Below are 22,972 nucleotides of genomic sequence, written 5' to 3' on the forward strand. Positions count from 1 at the left end.
CACGAATGTTGACAGAGACGGACGTCCTGCTGTTGCTGTTTCTCCTGTTTAATTTATTTCAGCCTCCGGATCTGATTCTGGATCACATATGTATTAAGCTGGGTGCACACTGTGCGATTTTGGCCACGATTTGGCCGTCTGAGACAAATTTAGCATATCCTAAAAGATTCCTCTGATCCTAGGCTAAAATCTGACGTCTTTGGTCGTTAGTTTGACATGTTCACCGGCAGCCGATTCAGCTTGAAATGTCTTTTAACAATTTAAAACAAAAAGAAATAGGCTACTCTCTGATTAGGTAATCCATGATGTGCATTTCTCTCTATAGGTGCGTTCACTACGGAGATGGCAGTCGTCAAATTAATAAACTAAAAATAATAACCCTGACATGATAATAAGTATTAACCGCTAAGGGCCTCGGTTAACGGTTAATGAAAAACTTGAAAAGGTGCAGCCCCAACAACGACAGTCAAATATCTCCGTTTTTCATGACAAACTATGACCAAAACGAGCGCTAGAGATTTCTCTGTAGCCAGCATTTCAGTCCCGCGTGTAATGCAGCTCACTGTCACCGAATGCCTCATTCATTGATGATATAAAACTCCGGACAAGTTTTCTTGTGCGCGTCCGTTTTTAGCACGCCTTCACTATCGTGCAGTCTGACATTAATGCCAACTGAGATCTTACAGTGTGAGACGGCTTACATCGGGGATCATGTTCGTAGAGTCTGACAAGGGACATTCGCAAAGGATTTTGAAAAATCGCACAGTGCGCAGGACCCATTAGTTGAATCTGGGTAGCGTTTTCTTCTCCACGCTTGAGGACGTCACCGTTTTGTGCGCACTCTTCATTCTTTAGCTCCGCCCACACGATACGCCTCCAGGCACTCGTTTTTTTCCGGAAAGACTCCGTACAGCCTATATTTCTTTTATAAAATTAAAATACTAAAGACTTTTCGGCGATATGTAGGATGCAATACTACTCTATAGGTACTCAAGATTGACATGAGATTGACTGAAACTGACATGAGATTGTGTTTCACCCCCCCTTAAGTACATAATTAGATGATACCAATGTAGGTCAACCAATTACCAAACAATTATTCATTTTGTTCAGTCTGTGGTGTAAAAGGTCGTATTAGCAATTAAAGAAAAAAACACTAAAGCAAAACATGGTCAGGTCAAAGTGTCTGAATAATTTTGATCCCATAATTTTAGGCATTTTTCTAGTATAATACACTATATTAATCATTTTGGGTATAATATGTTTAAACATGGACACAGTTTAGGCCTGCTTTATTTTGCTATCTTCACTTACAAATTAACTAGTGTCCTGCACCCAAAATATCTGTGTCTGAATAAATGTATGTGTATGTGTATGTGTATGTGTATGTGTATGTGTATATATATATATATATATATATATATATATATATATATATATATATATATATATATATATATATATATATGTATAGATGTTATAGAGTAGATATTTTAAAACATATCTAAATAAAACTAAATCCATATTTAATATGATGGTGATACTATTATGTAGATCATTCTGAACAAAGCTTTAGCAGGCCAACCGAACTTAATACAGACAAAACGCTGATAATGTCTACGTTTCAAATGCTATTGAGCTGCCTAGAAGGCATTGTTGAGTTTCATAGCCGTGGGCAGCATATTTGGCACCACAATGGCTTACGCTGTCCATAAATGCTGTCTATGTAGGCAGCTCAACATGTTTGAGACACAGCCGATGTGACCAATCAGCGCCGTGTGTTGCAGCTCAGCGGTAGCATGTTTGAGTGAGACATGCAACGTCGATGTCTCGAGATCAAATGCCGAACGAAATTAAATTAAACGGGACGGACATCACCGCTGCCGATCGTTGGTCCTGAAAAGCATTTCGTACAGCTTTTCATTCATGAAAGCATGGCTATATTGTCAGGCAACAGAGCAGCGGTGCATGCAGCTCACATCCCGTTGTTTTCATGACACTTTGAGCACTTACAGCAGAGCTGAGGGAGATTTGATGTCTGACGGGATTTAGTGGCGTTCGGACGGAGAAAACGGGCTCAACATGGCCTCGGTGGACTGTTTCAGTGGTCCGGAGGAGCTCGAGGACACGAATCACGCTTCAAGTTTGATGAAAGAGCTGAAATTATTCTACGACTCGCAGGTGTTAGTCGACGTGACCATCGAAGTGGAGTCTGACCCGGAGTCAGAGGACCGAAGCGTTTCCTCAGGAAAAGTTTTCCAGTGCAACCGAAATATACTGGCAGCAGCGAGCCCTTATTTTAAGAGCATGTTTACAGGAGGACTGTACGAGAGCACTCAGAGAAACGTCACCATTCACGAAGTGGACGCCGATTCAATGGCTGTCATTATTGATTACTGTTACACTGGCAAAGTGACAATCACCGAGGCCAACGTGCAGAGGCTTTATGCAGCTGCAAACATGCTGCAGCTGGAGTATATCCGCCAAGCTTGTGCTAACTTCATGACAAGAAGGCTGGACCTTTCTAACTGTGCAGGGATTTTGAAGTTTGCAGACACCTTTGACAATCTGGAGTTGAAGAGCAAGGCTCAAGCGTTTATTGCGAAGAACTTCATCCAGCTCAGTGCCAATGTGCGAGAGCTTTGTGAGCTGGACCTGAAGCAGATTAAAGAGATCCTCACACTGGATTCTCTGGATGTGGACTGTGAACTGAAAGTCTGCTCGTTTGCACTACATTGGATTGAGAATAATCTGCATGCGGATGCAGAAGACTCACTGCAGGTCCTCAGATGCGTGCGGTGGTCTTTGTTTTCCGAGAAAGAAAGGGTTTTTCTAGATGGCCTTAAATCAAAGCCTTTTGTAAAGAAATATCTTACAAATGTTCTAGACGGGGCTGCCGATGAGCAGACTGCCACAATTTCAAAGGACGTACAAGCTGCCAAACAAAGAATTGGCAAGAGTGCAAAAGAAATGGTGCTTTTCTTTGGACGCCCAAATGAGCCTTTCATGTGCTATGATCCCTACACGGAGGACATCTTTTCTATGGCGTCCCCGGTCATTAACCTCACCAATCAGAACTTCAAACACTCTCCTATGGAGACATTTTTGGTCTGCACCACACCGGAGAACAATCTGTATCTCGCATCACACCTGTCCAAGCACTTCTGGGTCTACAATCCCTTGTCAAATTGTTGGCAGGAGCTTGCGGAAAGACTTCTCAGAAGAATGCACTCCTACATCGGCTACCTCAACGGGCACCTGTACATTTTGGGTGGCAGAGATTCAGTATCGGATGCCAGACTCAAGGAAGTAGAATGCTATAGCATTCAAAGGAACCAGTGGGTTTTTGTGTCCCCTTTGCCTCATTCTTTGGGAAAGATGCAGGTTGTGACTGTAAATGAGCGGCTGTATGTGGTAAACAAGAGGAGGATGCTCAGCTACGAGCCAAAGAAAAACCACTGGCTCCAGCGGGGCTCTCTGAAACGCAGTAAACTCCATAAAGCCTGTGTTTTTCAGGAGCAGATAATCTGTTTGTGCGATATCCCTGTGGTCAAGGCGTATAGCCCAGCTCGTGGAGAATGGAGGCGGATCGGAGACATTCCTATTGACAGCAGTGCTCTCAACTACCAAGTGGTGCAACACAACAGCAAACTGCTGCTTCTGACTATTGCAATAGTCCATCACAACAAAAACAGGCTTATTATACATGAATATGATCCCACTAGGGACTCGTGGAAAAGTGTGGCCACCATGTTTGGATCCTCCTTCGGATCCATAAGCCTCTCCACCCGGGTGTACACCGCATGCTTGGGGTCCGGGCAGAATTTCATCTCGGAGGAAGATGACGACAGCGGCTCCAGTGCTGACTGGGACTTCGATGGATTGACTGATGCAGACTCGGACTCCGGCAGCTCAAGCTCCTTTTCAGATGAGAACTGGTAGTCTGTGTTGTTTTCACAGCGTCAAACATGGAACTGTGCATGATAGAGCCAAATGTAAACATGCTGCAAAATATTTTGAGATGTGTTGACATTTTTTGCCTGATTTAAAGTGGCTCATCCCACAGCGGCCAGGATAAAACTTACTTGAAATTTATGCTGTACTATGAGTATTATTAAACAAAGGCTTACTTTTATGATATATGGCCAGTAAATGACCTTGTCTCAGGATTATGATAAGTTGGTACAAACAACTGTTAGTATTTTGACTCTGCCAGCCTCTGGAGGTTAATAAACAAAGAGCGGCATACGTTGGAAATCTTGAACAGGGTACAGTCGGGCTAACAGTCGGGCCCCTCTTAAGGAAAATGTGCTTATGTCTGGTTCCAAAGTGATGATCTAAAAAAAATACTTATTTTATTTTTATTGATGGGGCAATTTAATTAATGTGAAAAGATGTGAAAATATTTGTTTTCATTAAAATGTTGTAATGGTATAGGGGGCAAAGTTATTGGTGAAATTGCACTTGTAATATAGCAAGATAACTTTATTAGTATTCTAATAAACCAATTCAGGAAGGATGGACCATTTTCTTTATAGTACATGTCACACCCTACTTTTGTTTTACCTGTTTGTGTTTGTTTCCTTTTTATTGTTGTCTAAATGTTATAGTTGTCTATTAAATTATTTCATTTATGTAATCTAATTTATAGAATTGGTTATGTTAATAAATTCTGTATATGCTTTATATAAACAAATCAACAAATAACGCTTAGGGTGTTTTTAAAAAACTGATGTAATACATATTTTTAAGTCATAAACATTGTTTGTGATCCAGTTTCAATTGTTAAATAACATTTCAAAGTGTTCAGATTTATTTTTTGACTGTTTTTATATCAGATGTTACAACCAAAAAGTTATATGTGACTTTGGGTTGATTGGGACATTTTTACCAGTATTTGAGAGAGATGTACAAACCTTTTCACTCTGCCACAATGATCAGTTGTGCTCCTCTGGATGAAGCATTAATGTTTACTGCTATTACATGTCAATTAATAATAAAATAGCCATGTTTGCCGTTGTGCCACCCTGACATTTGAGAATATACACATTTCTGGATGAAAGTTTTTCAGTTATCTCAACAGCTTTACAAATACTGATATTTATAAAATTGGTTTATTTGAAAAGTTTCAAACCTAAAATTATGCCATAACTTTTCTTTTTTATTATTATTGTTAAAACCATTTTAAATAGTTTTCTTCAGTTCACCAGACATTTAAGGGTTTAAATAAGCAAAACATAAAATAATATTTATTGTTCAAATGTACTAAAAATGAGTTCAAACTAAATATGTTTTATAGAATAAAGTGATATATGTCATGAATTAATCAAATTATTTTTAAAGAAAATAATGCACTTGGACACAAAAATATGCACGCTATATATATATATATATATATATATATATATATATATATATATATATATATATATATATATATATATATATATATATATATATAGCTTAATAGGTTTTTATAAAATATAAAGTGATAATATGTCATGAATTTATCAAATTCAGATTCAAAATACTTTTCCCCGACCTACAAATCATTAATTTATTTATTTTTTGGTAAAGTTTTTTTTTTTCTTCTTCAAAGCTGAATTTAACTCCCATGTTATGGTAATCCCCGTTAACCTCTCGTTCTGATCCTCTCGCGATATTTCTCGAGTATCAGAGCTATGGCAATAGAAAACACAACGGGCAGCAATGAATTCGCGACGATTTACACAAGAGACAGTATCGCGAATGACTCGTGTCAAGAATATGACTGCCCTCAGTCGAGGGTGTTTAAAATAATCGTTATTGGGGATTCAAATGTTGGAAAGACTTGCCTGACTTACCGGTTTTGCGGTGGTAAATTTCTCAAAAATCCCGAGGCAACAATAGGAGTAGATTTTAGAGAAAGGACGCTGCAACTTGATGGAGAATACATAAAGGTAAGGACCCGTATTCACTGATCTGAAAAGCTGTAGAAAGCATTTAGACCTTGAATAACAAGTAAGTTTACCTACGTTCTTCTGCACAATGGGTGCACGGTATATTGTTGTTGACTGTTATGAAAAGTCCTCTTATTGGTGCACAAACACTATTTAAAATATTTGTAATGTTGTATTTTACCAAGAGTAACGTTAGTTAATTATTTGTTATACAATAATTGAATATGTTTTTTTTTTCACACGTCTATAATAGGACTTTGGACTCTAAACTGCTGAGAAAAAGCCTTTATTATTTGTATAACAACTTTACAACACCAAAGGTGGCTTATAGGTTTAAAAAACAGAATTAAATATCAACATCAAAGCACAATACACAAAGGGCTGAAAATAATATATTCCTGTCTGGTTAAAGGAGTAGCTCACATTAAATAATAATTTTAAAAAAATACCCCATGGTTTACTCACCCTCAAGCCATCCTAGGTGTATATGACATTCTTTCAGATGAATACCATGAGCGTTATAATAATAAATATCCTTTAGTTTTATAATGGCATTGACAGGATCCATTGAGTTTAAAGCTAAAAAAGTGCATTCATCCTTCATAAACATGCTCCACACGGCTTTGGGGGTTAATAAAAGGCCTTCTGAAGCAAATCGGTGGGTTTGTGTAAGAAAAATATACATATTTAAAACTTTAAAATGTAATTTAAAAAATATCTATATTTCCCCAGACCGCCTACCATATTCAACTTACAGAAAAAGTGTTAGTGGCACGATGATGACGTCGGACTGTGAGCAATTTGAACTGCGAGCGGCATTACACTTTCTGCATAGGTTGAATACGGTAGGCGGTCTGGCGGTCACTAGGTATTTTACTTTATGAAGTTTTAAATACGAATATTTTTCTTACAAAACCCCATTGATAAACTTCAGAAGGCCTTTATTAACCCCCTGGAGACTTTTTTGAGCTTCAAACTCATTGTGCCCCATCACTGCCATTATAAAGCTTGGAAGCGTCAGGATATGTAGTAATATAACTGATTGTGTTCATCAGAAAGAAAAATGTCATACACCTATAGGATGGCTTGAGGGTGAGTAAATCATGGGCTAATTTTCATTTTAAAGTGAACTACTCCTATGATGTGAACTGTCTTCTCTCAGTTGCAGATCTGGGACACGGCTGGGCAGGAGCGCTTCCGGAAGAGTATGGTGGAGCATTACTACCGCAATGTCCATGCCATCATCTTTGTGTATGATGTGACCAGTCTGGCTTCATTTGAGAGTCTGCCGGAGTGGATTGAGGAGTGTGTCCGTCACTCTGTCCCTCCCATGGTACCCCGCATCCTAGTTGGGAACAAATGTGACTTAAGAGGAACAAGAGAGGTGTCCACGTTTGTAGCTCAGCGACTGGCTGATGGCTACAACTTTCCCCTTTTTGAGACATCTGCAAGAGACCCTGCAGAAAAAGAACACGTAGATGCCATTTTCCTCACGTTGGCTTACAAGTTGAAGAATCACAAGCCACTGAGACTGAAACAGCCAAGTGAGAACAGCTTCATACAGCTCGCTGCTGAACAGGAGAAGACACACTGTTTATGCTAATGCACTTTGGCCCATACAGTCAGTTCCATGCAATAATTTAGGTTGACCTAAAATGTGAGGGTGTGCTTAGCTTTCTGTATGAAGACAAGGCAGAAAGAGTGATTGCAGTGTAGTAAGTCTGCAGGATTTAAGTTTATTGCACGTGCAGTTTACAAATGTGTTTGGAAGCATAAACAATGGATCAAGTGGGGTTTTTGTTTTGTTGAACCACATATTAGAGATGTTTGTTGTACCTGCCCTATTACTACATATTATTTAAGAGCATTTGTAACTCTCCAGAAACATGCTCAGTGACATGAAGACTTGGCTGTTTGAGCCTGTTATCACATTCCCTATCTTTGCATGTATTTTTCAATGTAATATTTAATGGTTATGGCTATATTGTGATAATTCCAATAGGTTGCTATATAGTTAAAAATCTGAAGGCAATCAGGATAATGTTTTACAACACAGTAGCCCTCACGATTGTGCACCATAAGATTTCTTATGTTTACAGAAACAGAACGATTACTATTAGGTTTAATTCTCACTAGAAATGTAACTTCTTAATAATATATGTTATGCAAGCGCAAATTAAACTGACCCAGAGATAAATTGACGGTTGTGTAATGCATTACTAAAGCTATAGCTTACTCCAGTATGAACACTAGTGGGCGCCACTGTCAAAGCATTCTGAGCATTATACACATCTTATAAAACCAATGAGGTTGAAAACAAAGGTGGGGAATCACACCCTTAATATCAGCTAAAGAGAGCCCTTGTATTCCAGCCTCAATGTGAAACATGCTGTAAATCCGTATTGGTTGTGTTTAAACTTCAGCATCTCAAAGGCTTGATTTCAACCAGGACTGCACTTTAAATTGATATTGTATCATGTCTTAAGTTTGTCTTGGTTATTTGGCATAATGTATATTTGTTTTGTACTTGAAAGAAATGTTGTGATTGTTTATATAGTTTGCATTGACTGCCAGATGTGTTTGGAAGTGAATATGAAAATAAAATGTGCAATAAAGTTATTATATTTATGTTTTTCTTATATCTTATAACAGTTTAGATCAGGGTCATATAGATACATTTCAAGGCCCGGTTTCACAGACCATGCTTAGATTAAGCCAAATTCAAAAAATTACTTGTTGAATTTACTTTAAAAATATGTGTCAAGTGATCACACACAACTATATTGAGACATTTTTACAAATAACAGTTTAGTTATATGAAGCACTTCAAGTAAAGCTGACAATTTCTTTGAGTAAATACAAACCATTTAAATTTGTCACTGCTACATAATATTTATATATGCCGTTAACTTAATGATGTTATGTTAAATTTATAAAAGTTATTATGTAAGGTGAACACATTCATCAATTTAATTTGCCTTTAAAACTTTTAAATAACAACAAGCATTTTTTTTTAAATAAAATGCAAAAATAACTCATTGGACAAAAAAAACAAAAAAATTGAATTGAGAGCAGGAATTCCATCCAATGAATTTGTATATAAGCTTAAACACAGGTACCACTATTCTGCATATTGGTAAACAAAATTTGAGAAACTCTTCAATGTCCAACATAACTGAATATTAAACACAAACATAAACTAACAACATCTTTCCCTTTACTTAAAAACACATACAATAACACTTTAATCCATAAACTTTCTCTCCTAGCGCAGTCCCTTACAGAGCATGCTGGGAACTACAGATCCACTGCCCATGTTATTTATGTCAGCACAAATATTTAATGTAGTTTTAACATAAAAATTAAGTAAACTTCCTCTCCAAATTATTGAATTCAGGTGTTCCAATCACTTCCATGGCCAGAGGTGTATAAAGCACCTAGTCATGCAGACTGCTTCCACAAACATTTGTGAAAGAATGGGTCGCTCTCAGGAGCTCAGTGAATTCAAGCGTGGTACTGTGATAGGTTGTCACCTGTGCAATAAGTCCATTCATGAAATCCTCATACTAAATATTTCACGGTCGACTGTTAAATGTATTATAACAAAGTGAAAGCAATTGGGAACAACAGGAATTCAGCCATTTAAAATCACAGAGCGGGGTCAGCGCATGCACTCTAAAAACTTATTCTACAATTTACTCAATTTTTTTGGTGAAACATTTTTACACTAAAAAAATTGAGTAAATTTTAAAGCAGTGAAATCAATTATAGACACCATATGATCTGAGTAAATGTAAGTAAAAAAATTAAGTAGACCTAAGTAACTGCATTTGTTACATTAACAAATTCAATTGAGTAGAAAAAATTGGGTAAAAAGCATTTTAAAAACCAATATTTATGACTAATATGAACTGTTTTAACTTATGAGTATTACTAACTTGTATAGTATAACTTTAATTCCCTCTAAACCTTTGTAAAATACTCCACAGCCAACACAAACACACTTATACATGACATGGCCTTTATTGTCCACGAGTAGGCCTACAGCAATAACGTTACGTTACAGCCAGGTTACAGCATATATTACTGTTTTGACATGTAGGCCTAAAGAATAACAGTTATTTTACAACATTTAAACTCATGTAACAGACATTTTAGAAGTAAAAATGAAACATTTAAAAGTAATTCAAAGTAATTCAAGTGTAATCAACCGGTCTGTTATCCCCTTTCCACCATATCAGCGCTGTTTCTGGAGCCTGAGATGCGGTCTGCCGGTGGACTTTGAACTTGAGACCGGTTTCATTCGTAGCTGAAAGATGCTGCGAGGCGCCAGACTCCATAACCTGACAATAAACAAACAGTGCCCAGTTTTAATAAGATTTTATCATCCAAATTCATTATATTCATTATCTTTACGGATAAAGTTGTGTGTTTTGAGCAACACAGCAGGCGTTTCAAAGACCAACGCCACACGTTGACTTAAGGTGACTCACACTGCGTCCCTAGATGTTGTTTTGAATTAAACAAAATGCCTTTTAGCACAGTAATGATTATATAGATAAAACAAAACATACAAACCTGAATTTCACAGAAGAAATGCCCCAATTCTGTGACGCTGAGAAGAAGAAACTGCTCGGGTGACTGAGGAGAATTCAAATATCCGCACTAACTCAAACCGTCGAGCTGTCGTCGCGTCAGAGGTTGGGGGAGGGGCGCATTGTTTTAATCCCGTAAATTTACTCAATTTCTTCAGTGTGTGTTAAATATTAATAATCTTGATTTTAATTAAGTACACTGTATTCCCTAACAGGTTGAATGAACTCAAAATATTTGATGAAACTGATTACCTCAAAATATTTATCTATGTTAAAGAATATTTTAAGCAACTTCTACTTAAAATTATACTTTTTTAATGCTCAAAATCTTTAAGGACAAGGATAAAATTAAAAAGAATAATGTGAGAAATATATGTTTTAAGTAATTACTACATTAGTCAGACAAGCTCTTTAGACTCCAAATCTTTGAGAAAATGAACAACATTAAAACAAATAATTTCAACAAACAAACATTTTAAGTAATTACTACTCTAAACTAGAAACATTATTCACACTCATTTTTTTGAGGAAGCTGATGAACTGAAACATAATAATTTGACAAACTAAAAATTTAAGTAATCAGTACTTAAAGTTTGGATAAGTTCAATGAACCTGATGAATTTGAAACCATTGTTAAAACTAACAAAATTGACACTGGAAACAGAGTTGTTTTTTTTAAGTTATCACTCCTAATAATATATTGAGGTTATATTATGACTCATTCAGTTTCTCACACCTAAACATTGTCAATTCAGCCTCTTATATTTTTAAGTTAATTTAAGTCTATTAAAAACACATTTTATTGACTGTTTATGTTTATTAATTTCCTCAAAATCAAATATATTTAAGTTGTATGATTCAAATAAAAAACTATTCAAAAGACAATTTCACTGCAGATTCCTTTTCTTTTTATTTAACAGAAAAACCTCCCTAGCAATGGGGTTCATACAGAAAATCAAAGAAATAACAACAAAGGTAATAATACTCAAAAAACAAAATTAATAGGCCAACATAATAGGCCAATCCAAAAATAATAGGCACACACACATTAATAAAAAGCGGGGGGAAATGGTATTCCATTTCTTGCTTGATTATAAACATGCTGGCAGTCCAAACAATGACATTTGGAAAACAGACTTAGTACTCATCCATCATCAACTCATTTTTAAGGCTAAGCAGTCTTGGAGGTAACCGCTTCAGGTCATCCAAACCCATTATAATTTTCTGAATGGAATTGAATGTGTATGACAATTGTTTTGGATAATCAAGGTGAAGTGCATAAATTAAGCCGAACAGCAAAATGAACGCCTCGGTCAACTCCGCTATATCACGCACAACAAAATCGCCCTCAAGAACTATAGAATTGATAGCAGGACCAAACTTCACAAGGGAGTCCGTATCACTTGAGACAGTGAGAATAGCAAGAGCTGCATCCGAGATGTCTGGCAGGTCAATTTCATCTGCCTGAAGAACATGACAGTAATTAGTTAATGAGTAGAGTAGTCAATGAAAAACACTACATGTGTATTTAATATAATATGAAATACCAGTGAATGAAAAGTTCAGGTGAAATTTCCAAATATGACATTCTTGGTGAATTACTGTGGTATGATTAAATTGCTATTCTGGTGGCTAAGAAGATGGTTGGGGTTGTTGTCTTTTGGTTGCAAGGTCAGAGAGGGTTAAATAGAAAGAGATATACAGAGAAGACAAAGTAAGAAAAAAAAAGAGAGTGAAAGAGGACACACAGTTGAATCAAAAACTTACATTCCAGGTCTTAAAAAATCCAGCAGCATCTTCCCGCAGGAAGATGGGAAGGGCCCGCAGAGTAACTGTCCGTCTGCTGTTGATATCGACGTCTTCCTAGAAAGACAGAGGGATTGTGGGGTAATAGGAAGACAAATCAGTAGAATATTAATCCTATGCATATATTAAAGGTGCACTATGTAATTTCTTTTCAGTAAAATATTCACTCAACCCTAGACTTTGTGTATCCCTGTGGAGAGATACAAAGGGATAAGATTAGGCTAGGCTATTGTCATTGGGAAATAAATGCATACAAAACACTTATAATAATATAGGCTACACATTGGCTACATTGTGACACTAGTAATGGACGTTAATATAAGACAGATGAAATCACTGCAGTGTTACTTTTCATTACATCTAGCAGCTAATGCGAACCATGTAGCCTATGGCAACTCGCTAGGTAGTCTACTAATAAAATGTTTAAAAGCGTGCTGCCTGTGTGCCTGGCATGTCATGTGTTTGACAAAAGTCGTGTAAGTTATGAAACATTGCTTTGTATGGGATAATTTTACACTCACACAATAACTCATGAACTTGATAAATGTTGAAGAGCTTTTACTATCCGTAAAAAAATTACTATTTTACTATCCACAAACAAATGCCTTTTAACTTGTGCAAAATACAGAATTTCATGAATGTGCAGCGATTTGTACAAATAGAGACATTGGCCCTCATTTATCAAAAGTGCGTACACCAAATTTCCAGCGTACACCTTGCGTACACCCAAACCCACGGTGAGTTTGAGATTTATCAATATGGACGTTGGCGTACGGCACGCTCAAATCCTACGCCAGCTCAGGAGGTGGTGTACGCACGTTTGAGTTAGTGTGAAAATGCGCAGAAAAACAAGTCATAACACCACAAAACGCACTGACAAGATATGCTATATTATGACCCACTGTTAAAAACCACAACAACAACATTCAGTGTTTATTTTTGTGTAACATGAACATCAATGTTTAATTTGTGTGATTTTACAAAAGCGTTTGATTTGTAGGCATATGTATTCCTCCAGTCGCGAGCCTGTGCGCTTTACCGGCCTGCCTGGCCCGGCAGCTGCGCACGGACTGGGACTAAAATAATTCAGACTGACAAAATACTAAAAATGACCTTCTTCTTTTAAATAATAATAAAATCAATAAAAACGACATTCTTCTTCTGAATAACAATAAGCGTCATTAAGAATAATAATCATAATAATGATAATAATAATCTTACAAATTGTCATGTAAATATTATTGTGAATGAATGGTAGTACTCCACATCACATCATCATCACTATTGTACACCCCAATACATGCCGTGATACGAAATTGCTAATTTTGTCAAAACGTGCTGTAAAATAATGCATTGTAATTTATCATCCAAACAGCTTTAAACTGCTGGAGTGCGCTTCTCAACCTCCACATTATTAAGAGTGCTCGTAATTTGGGTCCATATTTTGTTTTTGTCTGTGCCTTTATTCCCACTCTTTAAACTCCCCAAAAAAAAAAAAATTCGTTTTTGTTTTTTTTCACTTCCCTGGTGATGGTCTCGATGGACGCGTCTCAATCATCTCAATAGTTCAGTAGTCAGAGCACTGATCAGGGAGTCAGCCCATTGACTTATGTCCTAATCAGTGCCCTGACTAGTGGACTAGTGAGATGATTGAGCGCGCCCGATCTCCACGTCGGAGAAGTTTCGCTTCTTTGCCGTCTTCTGTGTGTCCTTGGCGTAAAATGAGGGCGTGGGAGAGGCGGATACTTGAATATATAGGGGCGTGTTATTCTAATGACGATCGTTTTCAGCCGCCGCATTTATCAAGGGCAGGTATTGCGTACACCTGGATTGCAGAGGTGCGCACAGTTTCATAAATCAGGCGGTGAGAGGAGTGTAAGCATAATCTTACGCCAACATATACACCAGTTTCTACGCAAGATTGATAAATGAGGGCCATTGTGAATACAAAACTTCGATTTTGTATTAATGCAAGTCAGAATTTGTGCGTGCAATGAACGGCCGTTTCACACCGCAAGCGTCGCGTGACCCTTGTCAAAAAATCCTATTGGAATTTCACTTAGTCCTATAGGATCTTATTAGATTCTTAGAATCCTATAGGACATTCTGATTTATTTTAATGGAACTTCACTTTGTCCTATAGGATCTTATTGGATTCTTAGAATCTATAGGACATTCTGATTTATTTTAATGGAATTTCACTTTGTCCTGTAGGATCTTATTGGATTCTTAGAATCCTATAGGACAATCTGATTTATTTTAATGGAATTTCACTTTGTCCTGTTGGATCTTATTGGATTCTTAGAATCCTATAGGACATTTTGATTTATTTTAATGGAATTTCACTTTGTCCTGATGGATCTTATTGGATTCTTAGAATCTTATAGAACATTATGATTTATTTTAATGGAATTTCACTTTTCAATGAAAAAACACAGAGATTGGCTTAATATTGTTATATAACCAAAGCAAAGCGTTTGCATAGAAAAACAATCACACTTTCAAATGAAATAATTAGGTTGCATGTTCCTATAATAATACAAAATACATTAATATAAAATACATATAAAAGTGCCACTTTGTCTCACTATCTAGTACAGGGGTGGCATTTTGCACCTATGAATGGCTCATATGACTAATTAATTTTAAATTCATGATTTAATATCAATGAGATTTTTTATTTATGTAATGTTTTAAATCTAGATGGTTTATGTAAATGATGTGTGACTGTGGCGTCATGCGCATGCGCGTTGGACATTCAAATCGCGTTCTTCAAACCACACTGGAGCAGAGTTGCCATGGAAACGGGGACTCGGAGTCAAACGAGCAGCACTTCCTCGACGCTGTTTTCACTAGTTTCAGGTGAGTTTAGTCCCTAAAACCACACAAATAATACACACAACTGTTCCTGACACCTTTCTTACGTTAACTGACACACTTCAATTGAATATTTACTTGATAGAAGTGTCTTCGGGAAAAGTCGGCATCTCAACTGTTTTCACAAGAGGGTAACTTAAGCTAACGCTATCAATTTGATCGATTGAGCCCTTGTTTATGAGAACTTGAGCTTTTAAATAAATCTTTATGTGAAACTTAAATGTTTTGATAGTTTTGTTAAGGTTTTGCTGCTAATTTGTCAATGGTACGTATCAAAAATCTAAAAGTATACGTTACACTGTAACATTACTGTTCATCGATGATGTCAGTTACATGGAGCGCGAAAATTAGCTGCAAACTGGTAAACAAATATTGTAAAAATGTTCTGTGATTTCAGGAGGGACAAAATAACCCATCTACAACAGAGGGGAAGAGCAACATTTCTGGAGGAAGCTGCTGACAGAGCTGTAAGAAACGGGTGAACTGAGGAAGGTAATTTTAATGCATGTATTTGACATAATATCAGCATGATTTTAGTTATTTTCTTTAGCAACATTATACATATTAAGAAGGCTTTGGCATTCAAAACATAAGTGACAGTGAGCAATATTAAATTAGCAAGTAAACCTAAAAACACAAACCCTGTTTATATTAAAACAGGTCATAAAACTATTGAGTTTTACTGGTATTATCTATAGTGGAGATGAGTGTGATGAGGTTCAGGTGTGAGTAATCAGTATTCGGGAGAGGGAGTGCGCTGTGATTGGCTGGTGTGAGAACCTGGCAGATTTATAACAAATAGAAATTGAATTTGAATCTAAAATCGTGTTCTGTATTGTTAAAGAATTAGTTCACCCCAAAATTAAAATTTCCTGATAATTTCCATCGGTCATTTACTAAATAAAAAAAAAGCATTTATATACCTTTTACCTCAAATGCACGACTTTGATGTTGTTTTCCCACTGCGTATTACGCCGGAAAGGTCAGTGCTGACCAAGTGCCGAAAAACTCCATCTCATGTTCTCCTCTAACTTTAAAATTGTCCGACATTGTTGTTTTACCTTTTATTTTTGTAAAGGGTGTTTGATTTAGTCTTTGCACGTTTGTTTTAACGCTGGGACGGTACTTCCACATACGTCACACGCGTGACCTTTCCAACGTAATGAGGCCACAAAGCCTTACATCATCAAAGTCGAGCATTTGAGGTAAAAAAGTATATGTTACATGTTTATTTATTTTCTACTGAAGAATGAAAGACATGAACATCTTGGAGGGCATTGGGGTGAGTAAAAGATCAGGAATTATCATTTTGGGGTGCACTAATCCTTTAATGTACATTCTTTCTGCTTTGCTTTTGGAGCCATAATAATGTATGGGTTGTGAAAACACTGAATGAATAGACATCATTGTACTTGGACATTATTATATGGTTCCTCGATAGTAAAGTTAAGAATTCCAGCTAGCCGTGTGTTAATGTGGTGTGTATTCTTCTCATTTTAGCTCCTACATCCTTTTGGGCTGAAGGTCAAGACAGAACCAAACCAAAGCTGGCCTGTAACCTGCCGGGCTATACGACAGACTTCACACTGACAGCTGCTGGCATGGATGCCGCATCACATGTTTTTGACAATTTTCCACCTAGAATGTATTCGTCCCCCACCAGGAGACTTCATGTCTTCATCTATTGTGAGTGGATATCATTTTAAACATTATTTTTTTTAAAAAACACTAATTTCTTCTAATTTTTATTGTGTAGTATATGTATTTTTTCATAAAAAGAAAAGAAAATTTTAGTAATGTTTTTAAGTAATAAAGTAATTAATTGTTAAGTAATGTTGTTATAATATAATCCTGTTAATTTATGTACAGTATAAATTGCAAACGTATGCTTGTTTTGGGCACATGTTTACAGCTTATAGACATTTTAGTGGAGGAAGATGCTGTGTATTTAAAGGTGCTTTAAGTCATTTTTATTTGTACAATGTTATTTTTGTATATAAATCATTATTACAGTGGATCAAATTGCTATTTTTTTATCTGTAAATTAGCAACTGAATTTTTTAACCATTGCACAGCACCACTTTATCACCAATAATTTACAACTTTGTAGATTATTATTTCATGTCACATGAGAACACATGCAAGTTTATATTTTTGTTCAGATTATGTAATTTCTGTAATAAAGTTTGTATCATAGAATGGTAACTTCTTTCTGTTGTTATTTTGTAGATGTTTGTTGTAACTTAATTACTTAAATGTACTTCAAGATCATTTAGTAAAACCGTGGTTACACTGTGGTAATACAACCAATTTATGGTACATAATCCATGTTTTTTAAAACCATGTTTACTGCAAAAATGTTGCTGCAGTCATAGTTACAATGGTTTTACTGTAGTATTACTACAATATAACTGTAGTAAAACCATGGTATTAAAACCATGGTTGTTAAAAATACCAGTTACTACAGTAATTAAAACTACAGTTTTACTATAGTATTACTACAATATAACCGTAGTAAAACCATGTTTTTTAATTAATTTTAATATTTTTTTAATTAACCTAACTATAACGACTTCCGCTCTGAGAAACCCGGAAATGTGAAAAGGGTCTAATTCTACTTTTTTTTCATTCTTACAGTGAACCAAGTATCCAGACATAGTAGCCTTGGTACACTTTGCTATCTTTGCTTTGTCCGAATATGCCTTCCCATGTAGAAAGTAAAGATAGCAAAACCGTGTGTGTGCGTGCGTGTGTGAGAGAGAGAAAGACCCAATTGGATCCAATAAAATCCTGTATGTATTATCTTATAAGACAATTCTCAAAGAATCCTATAGGAATCAAATAAGAATCTTAAAGGACAAGACATAAATTATCCTATAAGATTATTTCTAACGGAATCCTATAGGAATCAGATAACATTTGGAATCTTATTGGAATCCTTTAGGATTTATCCTATGGGATATTTATGTATTATCTTATAAGACAATTCCCAAAGAATCCTATAGGAATCAGATAAGAATCTTAAAGGACAAGACATAAATTATCCTATAAGATTATTTCTAACGGAATCCTATAGGAATGGTTCCAAAATATGATAGAAATTTTTAATGGAATCCTGTACAGATTTCCATTAAAAATCCTTAAGGATTTTTTGACAAGGGGAGCAGCAGTGAAGCGGGGGTTTCGGCGGCGAGCCTATTTTGCTGCGCTGCTGACGCTCAATTAAAGTGAAATAACACTTTTAATGGACAAAATAAATATGATTTCACACAAAAAGTGCTTAAAATGCACACAGAAGCACGTGTAGTGTACTTTAACAATAACGAGTGTGTCAAAAAAGAAAACGAAGAATAAAAAATATCTGTAGAAGATTTACCCATTTAAACTTGTTTCAATTATTCAGTTTGGGTGAAACAATAATGGCTATGATTATAAAAAATAAAGTAAACTGGAGTATGTCATTTAAGAGAAAACGAAGAATAAAAAACATCTTTAGAAGATGTACCCATTTAAACTTGTTTTAATTAATCCATTTCGGTGAAAGTATGGTTATGATTATAGAAAGTAAAGTAAACTAGCAAGAAAATATAATAAACTTTCTTTAGTTTAGTATTTAGTACTCAGAGGTATAGTATAGGCGTAGGCTCTAGCATTGTGGGAGCCGCTGCACAAAGGCTTCGGGCGTCTGCAGCTGCAGTGACGGTGTAGTTACGCTTGTGGTGTGTGTGCATTCGCGGATCCGGTGACGCGCGTGCATTCAATGGCCCTCATTTATCAATCTTGCGTAGAAACTGGTGTATATGTTGGCGTAAGATTATGCTTACACTCCTCTCATCGCCTGATTTATGAAGCTGTGTGTACCTCTGCAATCCAGGTGTACGCAATACTCGCCCTTGATAAATGTGGCGGCTGAAAACGATCGTCATTAGAATAACACGCCCCTATATATTCAAGTCTCCGCCTCCCCCACGCCCTCATTTTACGCCAAGGACAAACAGAAGACGGCAAAGAAGCGAAACTTCTCCGACGTGGAGATCGGGCGCGCTCAATCATCTCACTAGTCCACTAGTCAGGGCACTGATTAGGACATAAGTCAATGGGCTGACTCCCTGCTCAGTGCTCTGACTACTGAACTAGTGATGATTGAGACGCGCGCATCGAACTCACCAGGGAAGTGGGGAAAAAAATGAAATTGTTTTATTTGGGAGTTTAAAGAGTGGGATTAACAAAATATGGACACAAATAACGAGTACTGTTAATAGTGTGGAGGTTGAGAAGCGCACTCCAGCAGTTTAAAGCTGTTTGGATGATAAATTACCATCACAGCATTATTTTACAGCACGTTTTAAAAAATTAGCATTTAATTTCGTATCACGGCACATGTATTGGGGTGTACAATAGTGATGATGATGTGATGTGGAGTAAGATTCATTCACATTAATAATTACATGACAATTTGTAAGATTCTTATTATTATTATGATGATTATTATTCTTAATGTATAAGAATAATATTTAGAAATAATCTTGTTATTTAGAAGAAGAATGTCGTTTTTATTGATTTTATTATTATTTAAAAGAAGAAGGTCATTTTTATTATTTTGTCAGTCTGAATTATTTTAGTCCCAGTCCGTGCGCAGCTGCCGGGCCAGGCGGGCCTGAAACGTCAGATAAAGCGCACAGGCTCGCGACTGGAGGAATAGATATTCCTACAAATCAAACGCTTTGGTAAAGTCACACAAATTAAAGATTGACGTTCATGTTGCACAAAAATAAACACTGAATGTTGTCGTTGTGGTTTTTAACAGTGGGTCATATAACATGTCACATATAACATATCTTGTCAGTGTTTTGTGGTGTTAGAAATTGCTTTTCTGCGCATTTTCCCACTAACTCAAACGTGCGTACACCACCTCCCGAGCTGGCGTAGGATTTGAGCGTGCCGTACGCCAACGTCCATATTGATAAATCTCAAAGTCACCGTGGGTTTGGGTGTACGCAAGGTGTACGCTGGAAATTTGGTGTACGCACTTTTGATAAATGAGGGCCATTGACTCGTTTGTGAGTCGATCCTATTTGATTCATTTGGATTTTGAGACTTTCATTTCGCCGGTTTGGCCTTGCACGATCCACACACACCCACCTGCTGCCTCTAGATGACAGTATTCTGCCGAAACAGACAACGGCACTGTGAACGTTATTCTGCCTATAAGACGCTTTATGTGTACTCGTTATAAAGACGAGGAAAACGCTTAAAAGTAGGCTAACATTAAAAAGGTATTAATAAAAGTATTAATAACGCATACTGTATAGGCAAGATTAAATCAAGTTATGAACATAAGCGTTTTCTCCCATACGTTTATTCCTGCAGTAAAAACGGTGACATTAAAAGTAGGCGTACACTTTATTGAACGTGCTATTGCATAACACGCATTTTATGATGGTTTTCTATGGGAGAAAAATGTTGTGATGAATGTAGTGTTCATAACCTGATTTAATCTTGCCTAGCCTATCCGTCAACGGATCCACAAATGCAAATCACGCTGCATGCACAAATTCTGACTTCTTAATATAAAATCGAAGTTTTGCATTCACAATTATGTGTCTATTTGTACAAATCGTATTTTGCACACACAAATTATAAGGCATTTGTTTGTGGATAGTGAAATACGTCTGCAACATTTATCAAGTTCATGGACAATTGTGTGCATTTATTAATCATTTTGAGTCTAAACTCATCCCTTCAGTGTCCGTCTATAAACTAACCTGCGCGGCCAAAGTAGGCCTATCACCAGTAACGGATAAAGGATCTTTGGTAGTGCTAAAACCATACGGTTTGTCTGTCCAGTTATCCCACTAAAGTCACGTAGTGCAACAAGGCTGGCTGGCTGACAGTTGAGACAATTAACTTTAGTTAATTCGCTAAAACATGCAGGTAGCCGCAAAATTTTCTCTCACAAGCCTACGCTTTAGCTGAGGTCTGCCTGGAAGATGGCAAACAAATAAATAAACAAAGTACATTAAGGCGTGTCCTTACCTTTGTGTACAGGCGTTACGGTTAGCATGCAGACTGATGTTGTTGATGATGGATCTCTTGATGTTGCTGCCTACATCCGGGTGCGCGCAGCAGTTCTTGCAAACAATGTCAAAGTTTATTTACATCCGCCACAATCGATCATAGACTAGGTCATTAACCATTCATTGGAATGTCCGATTTTTTTTATTTGTTTATGTTGGTTTGTATAGGTTATTAGGTTATTTGAATTTGCCATGTTGATATGAACCTCCAATGAAGTTGCACGTCATTATTACGTCAGACGTAATTTCAATCCACTCTTGAACGAAATGAGTTAGGGGGTCAGTTCTACTCATAAACTAAGAGCTAATCTTGTCTAAATAATCAATAACTGGAAACTACTTAAGTGAACTTAAAACTTTTGTGGTGCCTGAACAATATTGCAGCTTTGAGTACAACTCTGCAATTTTATTGAGTTTAGAACACTGTTGGGGAATACAGTGTATTATTTGTGGTTCTTAAAACATATCGGTTTAATTCTCCATTCTCAAATATTTTGAGATAAATTTCACAAATGTATTAAGTATATTTAAAATAAAGAATTGGTTATTTGAATACTAAATTATTTTAGTGAAAAAAACTTAAATATAATTATACATTTTAGACAAAATTAACTGTTGGATTTTTAGTCAATTATTTTGGTATGTTTAACTAAAACCATCAAGTAAATGATATTGAGAGATTTTATTAAGTTAATAAAGTTAATTATTACTGTGATATTTACTAAGCCACTGAATTATTTTTTAGAGTGTGCTGAGGCACATAGTGCGCAGAAGTCGCCAATAATACCCTATATCTACTCAATAAAATTGTGGCAACAGATTACAAGCAATGTTATTAATTAAATTCAACAACACTTAAAAATTGAGTTAGAATTAATCAAATATGCACATTAAAAATCAACCATTCAAAATGAGTAACTGCAAACATCACACAAAATAATTAAGTAAAATTGAAACAAAAATATTGGTTTCCTTGGACGAAAACCTGACTTTAATAATGGATACTACTTATTGGAATTATTTTGATTTAACACAAATTTAAGTTGGTATTATTATTTTTAATGAGTGGATTAATTCAAATAATTTAATTAAATCTGATTGCAGGTATGGATAACAGACAGACATCAAAGATGAATTACAAACTCATTTTATTGCCAACAAGTCACATATTTTGTATTCTCAGTGTGAACTTTACCATCAGAACTGCAACTTCAAGGCCTATGAGAACTTCCAAGCATTCGATAACAATTCCAGTGTCATTTGGACTGTCACAATTACTGCCATCACAAGCTGTTCAATTCCTGACTGTTCTTCATTTTCCTGCAATCATAAACAGCAGTGAGATTCAAAACCTAAGAAATACTGATTAAAAGAGAAAATCTGGAAATCTATTTATATCTTATAATACTGATCAAACAAGTTAAGTCCAGTCAACATTATTATGGTTAAGTAACCAACAATAATTTATTTAAATTCACACATTTGGTATACTGAAATTAAGTTTGCATACGTTGAATTCTTTGATGAGATCTCCTGTACGTTCCCCAAGGAATTCTGTCATGCAGCTGATGTCCACCTCTCGTCATATCAACAGGACTATGTTCATCCTAAAAGAAAGAAATGAATTAATGATATCTCCTCTAAGGGCCGTGACATTTACCAAACATGCTCTAAACAG

General features: G+C 36.1%; 2 protein-coding genes and 1 long non-coding RNA gene across 4 annotated transcripts; 2 read left to right on the forward strand and 1 right to left on the reverse strand.

Moving 5' to 3' along the window:
- Positions 1 to 1,768: 1,768 nt before the first annotated feature.
- kbtbd7 (kelch repeat and BTB (POZ) domain containing 7) lies at positions 1,769 to 5,222 on the forward strand. Its single transcript, XM_067444923.1, has one exon. The coding sequence runs from the start codon at positions 2,083 to 2,085 to the stop codon at positions 3,940 to 3,942; it is 1,860 nt and encodes a 619-aa protein (XP_067301024.1). The 5' UTR covers positions 1,769 to 2,082; the 3' UTR covers positions 3,943 to 5,222.
- A 436-nt stretch (positions 5,223 to 5,658) lies between these two features.
- zgc:101559 (Ras-related protein Rab-33B-like) lies at positions 5,659 to 8,558 on the forward strand. Of its 2 annotated transcripts, none has more exons than XM_067444924.1 (2): positions 5,659 to 5,939; positions 7,102 to 8,558. In XM_067444924.1, the coding sequence occupies exons 1-2, from the start codon at positions 5,682 to 5,684 to the stop codon at positions 7,540 to 7,542; spliced, it is 699 nt and encodes a 232-aa protein (XP_067301025.1). In that variant the 5' UTR covers positions 5,659 to 5,681; the 3' UTR covers positions 7,543 to 8,558. The 2 variants fall into 2 exon arrangements, with proteins under 2 accessions (XP_067301025.1, XP_067301026.1); XM_067444925.1 differs by having other exon boundaries at positions 7,108 to 8,558.
- A 3,268-nt stretch (positions 8,559 to 11,826) lies between these two features.
- Positions 11,827 to 21,720, reverse strand: LOC137075990 (uncharacterized). The gene is made up of 3 exons (XR_010905147.1): positions 21,254 to 21,720; positions 12,302 to 12,397; positions 11,827 to 11,998 (listed from the first exon to the last, which is right to left on the reverse strand). It is a non-coding gene; the product is annotated as an uncharacterized lncRNA (long non-coding RNA).
- Between the last annotated feature and the right edge of the window lie 1,252 nt (positions 21,721 to 22,972).

Source organism: Pseudorasbora parva, chromosome 5 (assembly GCF_024679245.1).
Source record: "Pseudorasbora parva isolate DD20220531a chromosome 5, ASM2467924v1, whole genome shotgun sequence".
Taxonomy (NCBI): Eukaryota; Metazoa; Chordata; class Actinopteri; order Cypriniformes; family Gobionidae; genus Pseudorasbora; species Pseudorasbora parva.

Excerpts from the sequence above, each read along its gene's own strand:
- kbtbd7 (XM_067444923.1), top strand. The coding sequence starts at position 2,083 with ATGGCCTCGGTGGACTGTTTCAGTGGTCCGGAGGAGCTCGAGGACACG.
- zgc:101559 (XM_067444924.1), top strand. The coding sequence starts at position 5,682 with ATGGCAATAGAAAACACAACGGGCAGCAATGAATTCGCGACGATTTAC. Across the intron at positions 5,940-7,101 it reads TTGATGGAGAATACATAAAG|TTGCAGATCTGGGACACGGC; the intron begins GTAAGGACCCGT and ends GTCTTCTCTCAG.